General features: G+C 39.4%; 1 protein-coding gene across 1 annotated transcript in view; it reads left to right on the forward strand.

Annotated features, from left to right (window-relative positions):
• LOC140362145 (microtubule-actin cross-linking factor 1-like) overlaps positions 1-9551 on the forward strand; it is a 329939-nt gene that overhangs the window by 116991 nt on the left and 203397 nt on the right. The window contains exons 3-4 of the mRNA XM_072448200.1: positions 4424-4513; positions 8732-8809. Of these exons, the coding sequence (XP_072304301.1) occupies positions 4424-4513; positions 8732-8809 (168 nt within the window). The remainder of the gene's footprint in view (positions 1-4423; positions 4514-8731; positions 8810-9551) is intronic.

Consider the following 9551-nt stretch of genomic DNA (forward strand, 5'->3'; position numbering starts at 1 on the left):
TAAATGGATTGATCCTTTAGTGACGAAATATGTTCTGGTATTAATATTTAGACGTGAAAGTGAATGGATTGTCATTGAAATCAGAATCTGAACAAACACTTATTGCCATCGTAAGTGAACGAAACAGACAAACTATTGGGATTTGGTGCAACATAAAGTAATGGATTATAATGGTAAAATATAAACACGTATAAATACTGTAAAAAAACTATAATTCTAAACATCTTTCAATTCTTCCTCAAGTTTCATTTTGCAAAAACATAAATAGCGTCTTTTTTACTCAGTTTTAATCTTTCTCTAGAGATTTTCAAGCCTAAATCATCATTTTCACGACTGATACTATTGTTTATTTAGATATTTAGGGCAGTTTTGACCATAAACTCATCTATTGAGTGGTCTAATGTAACGAAGAGCAAATGTAAAAGTATATTCTCCTAAAATTTTGCAAACTAATATAGACTTTGAAAATGACCTGGAAAATAGATTGACCAATAATCAGGACAATTCTTTATTGAGATCACAATTTCACGCTGTAATATTACTTTTTACTAACTTTTTTTTTTTTTTGCTTAAGTAGATGTTTTAACTTGAGTATTTGCTTGCTCTTGTATATGTACTTCTACAAAACCGAGTACTTCATCCACCATTGACCTCGTTTCACTGCAAACACAGAAGAGTGCATTCCGTGTCCTGTTTGCACCATAGACTTCAAATAAAGCTACATTTTCTTTCCTTTTAGTCTGAGGCTCCGCCCAGATTACGTATTCACATTTGAAGGCCAAAAGCTGATGCGCTAATATGCAAATATCGGCCCAATATATCTGCAAACGCATAAATCTGTGCCTCAAACTTTGTTCAGGGGGAGACGTTCAGGGGGAGACGTTCAGGGGGAGACGTTCAGGGGGAGGCGTTCAGGGGGAGACGTTCAGGGGGAGACGTTCACACATTAACAGCAGCTTCAGAAGCGTTTATAAAGTGGCGCTCGTCCGAACACATGTGGTGAGCCTCATGTTCCAGCCTGTGACAGAGCGTCCAGTGTGTTCACGGGACAGTGAGGACCAGGCTGTGCCCATGTGTCACCTCTGAGGCAGCTGTGCCCTGGGACTGGGACCGGGACTAGGACCGGGACTAGGACCGGGACTAGGACCGGGACTGGGACCGGGACTGGGACCGGGACCGGGACCGGGACTGGGACCGGGACTGGGACCGGGACTAGGGCCAGACACTTTCTGTTTAGAAGACGACAGCTGAAGAAGACTTAAGACGTCAGACTGATAATCATTAGGCTTAAGAATGTTGAGGGACTTTAATCAGGTTATTATCCAGTATCATTCACACAACAAACGTCTTCGTATAATGGTTTACTTTCTTATTGAGACTCATATCAACCCATTCATTATTTAGATTTATTGAAGAATGAAACTGAGAAAACGTGACGTGCCTTTTCCACAAAATCATCAGCAAAACATTATCAAAAATATTCACTTTAAAGTTAAATTCGCAGATTGAGAATGACTCTGGGATGAGAGTCGAAACGTTGTCCAGACGACTACAACTGAATATTTATAGTTAGCATTAAAAACAAACACCTTTTTATGTTCAAATAATGTGGATTTCACCTTGTTTCCTCCTGGTTGAGAAACAAAACACGACACAAATATGATTTCCACTGTTCAACTGTGATGAACCGTGAATAAATAACATTAAATAACATAATAATAACTAACCGTCTCACACGTTACGTCCATAATAATGTCCCGGAGCCTTCATACTCTCAGCTGTGTGACAGAAATGCTTCCGGTGACAGTGTCGGACGCTGCAGGAACATTACATCTGTGCGTGTGGAATACAGCGAGTCTTTGTGAACTCATTTACACCTGTCACTGCGGCTGCCGAGGAGCAACTGACACACGGGGGATTATTAAGAGGGTTTACTGCCCAGAGAAGGGTTTTATTCATTAGACGTGTGGTAAATGGCTGCGTTGTCACGACACTCACATTTTAATGCAGCAATGATAATTAAAAGTGCTATTTTGAGGCCAAAGCTTTACGCAGCAGACTGATATATTCAACACAAGCTTCTTTATTAAACATTGTGGTCGCGCTCGTTCTGATAAAGCGCTTTCCCACGCCACAAACTAGAAATATCTGCTTTTGAATGTATCTTAATGGTGTAAATGTGTTTGTGATTTGTGCGCTGGCATGTGTTTCACTTTGCCCTCAATCAAAATGGGTTCTGACCTGGTTAAATAAAGGTTGATGCATTAAATAATAACTAAAATCGCTCTAAAACTGTTTAAAAAAGGCTGTACAGTATCAATACTTGCTCAGGTGAGTATCTAGTTTCAATGCTAGTTTTAATATCGATTACTTTGGGTTCGCGCTTGACGTTTGCACATTTACCACATCCAAACCATGACAAAACCGCCACTAAATTAAAACTGAACGAGGACTAGAACAGGACAAAAGTGAGCACTAAAATTAGGTCAATTTAAGGCTAAATAACCACAAGTGAACACAGCCATAATCTCCATATCTCAGATTCTTATGACTGTACTTTATCAGCATTACAGTTTTGTTGCCAGTTTCTTTATATAATGCGATTGAAAGGTTGTTTGTATCTTTAAATTACTTGTTTTTCAGAGTTACAATGCGTGTAGTGGTTTAACAAAGTGCAAAACTGTTTGATTTATTGCCGTTTAATTTGTGGTTTGTGTCCCAGTGGTAATACTCATACTTCACCTTTCATTTTTACAATATCTTTTGACAACTGTTTGATATTTAATCATAATGTTCATTTGAAAGGCCCTGGTTTGCTCTGTGGAGTTAATTGAATGCATCTTTATGACATGAACTTCACAAACACATAAATAAATCCACATTATAATCTTCTAACTCATAAATCGAGTCTCCAAAGCAACTGTCAGCTCAGTTTTCTTTAGACTCGCACTTCATCATCATAAATGTTTTGTGTATTTTGTTTCAGTAAATAGTTTGCTTACATCATCTAATTTCACTGACTAATCTGAGGCAGTGATTCATGAGTTGTTTTGGTGGTGCTGCCCTCTGCTGGTGGATCAGAGCGGTGCACGTTATCTCAGGTCCAGTGAAGTACAGTAAAAGTACAATAAAAGTGCAATAAAAGTACAGGAAAGTGCAGTAAAAGTACAAGTTTGAATCAGGTACAGTAGTATTTAGAACTACAGTCACGTCAATAATGAACAATGTGTTTATGATACTTTACAAAGACATTTGTTTTGTCCACTAAATATATAGCACACAGATTAAACATTTAGAATAATTGTTGATAGTATTATGTTTAAATCCTGATTTATAATCTAAAAAAAAAGAAAAAAAAGCCTACTTAAAGTGTTCAGATAGTGGTTGTCGACCTGTTCTTTATTATAACTCTGATATATAATTACACAAGTAAACTAATGCTGATAATACTTTTACTATGTGAGAGCTGTAGTTGTTTACATCGTGAAAGGCTGGTGTATATTGGATTTTTACTACATTCGAAGGAGATGACGCTAAAGAGATGTATTTTTATTATATTTACAGACAAAATGATGTGTTTTTCTGTTTTATCAAAGACCCTAAATTCACTTGTTATTGTCACTTTGCTGTATTTCTTGCTCTGTCCGAGTTATAAAGCACATGCAGGTTTTGTTCTGTCATGGGTTTCAGCTTTCTGTTTAGTGGTGATATTTTGAGCACTTTTGCCCATTCAAAACATATTTATTTAGAATTATAAATTGCTCTGGCAAACACGCTGGATTTTCATCACTCTTTAACACAATCCTGCCCAGACCCAGTTCACAAACATCCAAAAAATTCAAAAATGACCAAATAAACGTTTCCCAACACATAACCTTAACCTGACTGCTTAACATTTCCCACCATCACCAATACAAAGTGTCAGTTGTGTTGCGATGAATCAGTTATTTTAATAAATTCATTAAATTCAGTCCTAAAAAAGACTGGACACTGGATACCAACAAACTCCAGCAACCGACCAACAAGCTACAACGCCAAGAAAGGCCACGTGTGCGTACATTCCCAGTCTGCCCTTTGCCGCGTCTGTCCTTGTCACACTTCTTAAACGTCTGCTGAATCACCGCGTCAGCTGTCACCGACACGGCAGCGCCATGGCAACCGGTCGGCATGGCAACGCCCGACAGCGGTCCGGTCAGCTGGGCAAGCGCACGTCGACACAGATTAAGGCCTGAACAAATCATGGAGGACGTTTTTTTGCGTTTGCCTTGTGTTTTTGTAGTTTTCTAAGGTCAAAGTGCACGTCGAACACAAAAATATAAACTTGTAGAGGTCAGAGCCACAGAGTTTACAGGTTTTATACACGATTTTGTCTTTGTCGTCTGATTTTAACTCCAGTTGTTGTTCTTCTCCGTGTGTGTCCCAGGTGAGGAAGCACATCACTGACCTGTACGAGGATCTGAGGGACGGGCACAACCTCATCTCGCTGCTGGAGGTGCTCTCGGGAGTCACGCTGGTACGTCACACCTTTTTACCGCTTCGAATGTCGCACCAAATGTCGCTGAAATAAAGATCGCTGTATTCTCGAGCGCGTTTGAAGGTGCGTCTGGTGGTGGAAATGGTGTCGGGCGTGGCACTGTTTGTCTACTTTTTAAACAGTTTTACGAATGTATTTACGGTATATATGTGTAAAGGTGATGTTCACGTGACATTTCCATTGATTGACACGTAAACAAAACTGTCGTAAATGTGTAAAATTGTGAAACGGGACTGGAAAACATCAACAGTTGTTTGTTAATTCACATGTTTCTGCTTCCTGTTTATAAATGCCATTTTGAGGACATTTGACCCTCAAATTATTATGTTTTGAATTGTTAATCGCCACAGGGCTGCAACAAACGATTAATTTAGTCGTCAACTAGACTATTTTTTCTACTAGTCAAATCATTACTGTATTTTCCGGGGAATAAGTCGCACCAGCCATAAAAAATGCATAATAGAGAAGAAAAAAACGAAATTTATTTGTTAAAATCCAAGACCAAGAACATTTAATCTTGAAATGCAGTTTAAAATAATAACAGATGAGAGAACATGGTGAATAGGTGTACTTATGCGAACGCTAACACCTTCAGCTACATGACGTATGCTAACGCTAACACCTTCAGCTACATGAGGCACAGACAGAACTGTGGTAAGTGTCTGGTATGTTAACGTGACATATGAACAGTTATTCAGATAACTATAGCATAAAGAACATGCTAACAAGTTTACCAAAGCATCGGTTTTACCCCAAATCACTAAATCCATTGAATTCTTCTTCCTCTGTGTCACTTCTCAACAACTCCACAAACTCCAGAGGAAGAAGAAGTGCAGATTCTTCTTCTGCCTCGCTTAGAGCCTAGAGCGCCCTCTTGTGGAGTGTGAAAATAACGAATAATATCACGTATAAGTCGCACTAGAGTATAAGTCGCACCCGGGCCAAAACAATGAAAATACAGAAAATACGGTAGTCACGTTGAGACTTTTTAAATACACAATCGACCAAATAAAGGTTGAAATATGTCATGAAAATCTGTTTATTCTTTTTTGACATTTTGATTTCACAATGCAGTCATCTTCTTTGTTATTCGCAGTGTTTTAAAGTCTGTACGCTCCAGATTATGATGAGCAAAATACGACCGTGTGCTTTCTAGTGTCGACTCGGATTTCGATTTCGACTGTGCTCACTCCCCCTTCGCGCCGAGACCCCCGGACGGTTGAACTTGTACGATAAAAGCCTCGTTTTGTGCGCGGAACAGGCCGTGACATAACGTGTGCCGACAGGATAGACGTGGCTTCACTTTTGCCCCGCCGCTGACTGCACAGTTCGTGAGCGCGGTGCTGATATGGACGTTTAGCCGTTCTGATGCTAATGCTAAAGGACGCGTTCCTGCCGCAGACTGGAGCCGAGTGCTGACCCCGCCTCCTCTGAATGAATATCTGCTGTACACGAGGTTAAAGTGTCTATGACAGGTTTTTATGATGTTCTCATTTAGACTTTATTTGGTGTATTTATACCTGTTGTAAATATAAATGATAGTTTGGATAGAAAAAATTGAAAGATCTGTAGAAAATGGCAGGGAGTGACATCACAACAGGGATATAGTCAAAGTTTATGCATAATTCACACAAAAGAAACTACTTTTTGACCCTCTAACCATTAATTCAATTAAATAAAGTCTCTCTCACATAGTTTTATTTGTCAAATTAAACAAAAGTGACATTAGATGAGCTTTGGTCCAGTGGTCGCTGGGTAATTTCCCTGTGTGATGTCATCAATTACAGGAAGTATAATTGTAAACCTAAAAAAATTGCTCTTTTGGGATAAAACGGGCTTAGGTTTTTAAATTTTGAACATATTTATCTTAACTACATTTTAGTTCAGTGAATAGTCCAACCTGTCAGAGCCTAATAGAAGAACGAGGAAAAGGGGCTTCACTGATTGTGTTTCTGACGGTGCAAAACAGGGAAACAGTCGGAACGGTTGTTTGACAGAAGAATAAGATCATGGCACTTGTGTAAAATCTTTTGTCCTTATTTAGTTAATTGGGACGGACTCATTTAGCCTGGGAAAAAACAGAATCCCCAAAACAAATGCAAACTAATGTCATCTAAAATCCCTGTTTATAGTTTTAGCTTCTGCTTGTCTGACTTTGCCCTCCTGTTGTTACCGTAGCAACAGAAGCTGGGCCCTCTGTCCAGACGCCCCCCGGCGACCCGGGCCCCTCCTCTGATCCTGCTCAGGACAGAGGAGGACGAGGAGGACGAGGAAGGCGCGGAGGGAGTACGTTTACGGCACACCGCTGTCCCCAATAACAACACTCACGCTTCATGACCTTTCACCTTTGACGTTTGAACTCGTTTTGCATGAGGCGTGCTGTGTCATCACCGTTTGCACTGGAATATGAACTAAACCATGCAGGCAAATGTGTTCACATCAGAATAATTTGTCTCATTTTGATGCCGAGGAAAGGTTAGACGTAGACTTTTATCGTCCTCGGATGGAAATGTGCTCTTGACCTTTCACCTTTGACGTTTGAACTCGTTTTGCATGAGGCGTGCTGTGTCATCACCGTTTACACCCGTAATATAAACTAAACCTTGCAGGCAAATGTAATTGTACGTTCACTTTGCGTTGGAATAATTGGTGTCGTTTTGATGCCATGGAAAGGTTAGACTTTATCGTCCTCGGATTGAAATGTGCTCTTGACCTTTCACCTTTGACGTTTGAACTCGTTTGCGGTCGTCGTTTTGCATGAGGCGTGCTGTGTCATCACCGTTTGCACCCGGAGTATAAACCATACCCTTCACAGCGGTATCATTTGTGTCGTTTTGATGCCATGGAAAGGTTGGACTCACACTTTATCGTCCTCGGATGGAAATGTGCTCTTGACCTTTCACCTTTGACCAGACGAGGATCCAGAGCCAGGACTTGGCCCTGGTCAGGAGGAGATCTGCCGTTAGGTTCATCAGACGTGCTTATTATGAGTTTCTTTTCTTGCTCGAATCGTTTTGTTGATTTGTAATTTTGTACAAAAAAGGGAAATAAAAGCAATAATGTCGTAATGATAAATTCAAGGGAAAATACATGAAAGAAAACCTTAGAAAAAACAAAACGAAAAGCTATTAACAATGTCAAAGTTCACTGTTACGATTATTGTGAGAAGAAACGTCTCAATTTAACGATTATTCACGGTTATTATTGGGACATAATAATTGTCTTTCCTTCTAATTCATTAGTGTTCCGTTAATACTCGAACCAGCTTTATGAAATCCAACTTTATGAAATCCAACTTTATGACTGCACAAGTAAAGTTATTTTAATATAAGCACCTGTACATTTTGGGTTCGGACTGAAGAGAAATTACATAATTTGCTTCTAAATTAGTCATGATGATTATTACGATTTTATTGTGACCTGAATAATCACGATTATCGTTTAACCAGTTCATCTTGACGTCCCTAGAACAAACAATCATGTCAAATTGGTCTGTGGTTCTCAAACTATGGTAGATATTCTCCTTTTAGAGCTACGAGCAAAGAAATCCGACCAAGAACACGCCCCGCCCATCGATTAATCGAGCACGGCCATACAGCAGTTCTGAGTTTGATCTTTGTCGTGGGTCGTAGCTAGATTTTCCACACGTCCGTCAATCCGTCATTGCAAATGGCTTTTATGTATTTAGTTTAGTTTGATTATAATGTTCTATGTACTATTTGTTACGATATTTACATCAATTTAATATATATATTGACTGCAGTGAGTCAAACGATACACGACGGCCTCCAGTGTTGTTTTCAAATGGAATAAGAAGGGAAATAAATAAATAAAGGCAAAACAACAATGAAAAATACTAGTTATGATACGATACATTAAATGCACGTATGAAGTCCACAGGTTTGATTATTTAGTGACTACTTGTACACTGTGTAGTTTTGGCTCCGCCCTCGTTTAAAAAATACTCTTAATATTTCTTCTCCCGCGGCATGTTTTACGGTTGCAGAGTGAACTAACCAGTCTCTTTTACGTGTTTGTCTCGCTCCTCTTTTTGAAAAACACTCAAATGGTTTGACGTGAGCTTCTGTAAAGAGCGCTCAGACTCCACAGTGAGGACGGCGCCCCCTGGAGGACGGCGCCCCCTGGAGGACACCGCCATCCACCTCCATCTTAAACCTTTGTCTCTTTATTTTCCAGCCGAGAGAAAAGGGGCGAATGAGGTTCCATCGGCTACAGAACGTTCAGATCGCGCTGGACTTCCTCAAGCAGAGACAGGTTTGTACAACACACATACACACATATTTATATACAGTATATACAGTATATACAGTATATACAGTATACGAAGGGCCTTGACCTTTGCCTCAGCCTGTTTTCTCATCACACAGAACGGTCAGTGATGGTCAGTTTAACGAGCTCTCCAGAGGCTTTTCTACATGTGCTGGAGAACAGGCTGATTATGCACAGTACTAGATACAGTACTATATATATATATATATATATATATATATGTAGTACATTATATAACGTGTGGGGAAACGGTTAAAGCTGCAGTACGAGGCTTCACTGTAGTTAATTGTGCGTGGAGTACTTTATATTAAACCAGTGTGTGTAATCCCTCATCCGTCCAGCAGTAGAAAGAGTTTTAAATTAAAACTTTTTTTTTAATATAATTGCAGCGTATATCATAAAAAGATAACGTTATATTAAAAATCAGACGCTGCACGCTCTCTTCATGAACGTGACAAAGTATTTCACTTTCCACTTGATTCACGAGGGACGTACCAAAGAGTTTATGACCACGAGGAACTCATTTGATAGATTTAAATCCATACGTCCTCCTTTCACAGTTTGGAAATCAGCTTTATATGAATAAATATGCCCTTATTTATCTGATATACATGATTGTACATTGATAAACATGTAAAAATACCCCATATTTATCCATTTCTTCTGTTTTTTCTTCTTTCGTTTGAGTATTTTAATTGTTTTCACACATCGTTAGTTAATTTGGCAG

The sequence above is a fragment of the Eucyclogobius newberryi genome, unplaced genomic scaffold (genome assembly GCF_026437365.1).
Source record: "Eucyclogobius newberryi isolate DKJ021-1_F unplaced genomic scaffold, fEucNew1.0.hap1 SCAF_16, whole genome shotgun sequence".
Classification (NCBI taxonomy): Eukaryota; Metazoa; Chordata; class Actinopteri; order Gobiiformes; family Gobiidae; genus Eucyclogobius; species Eucyclogobius newberryi.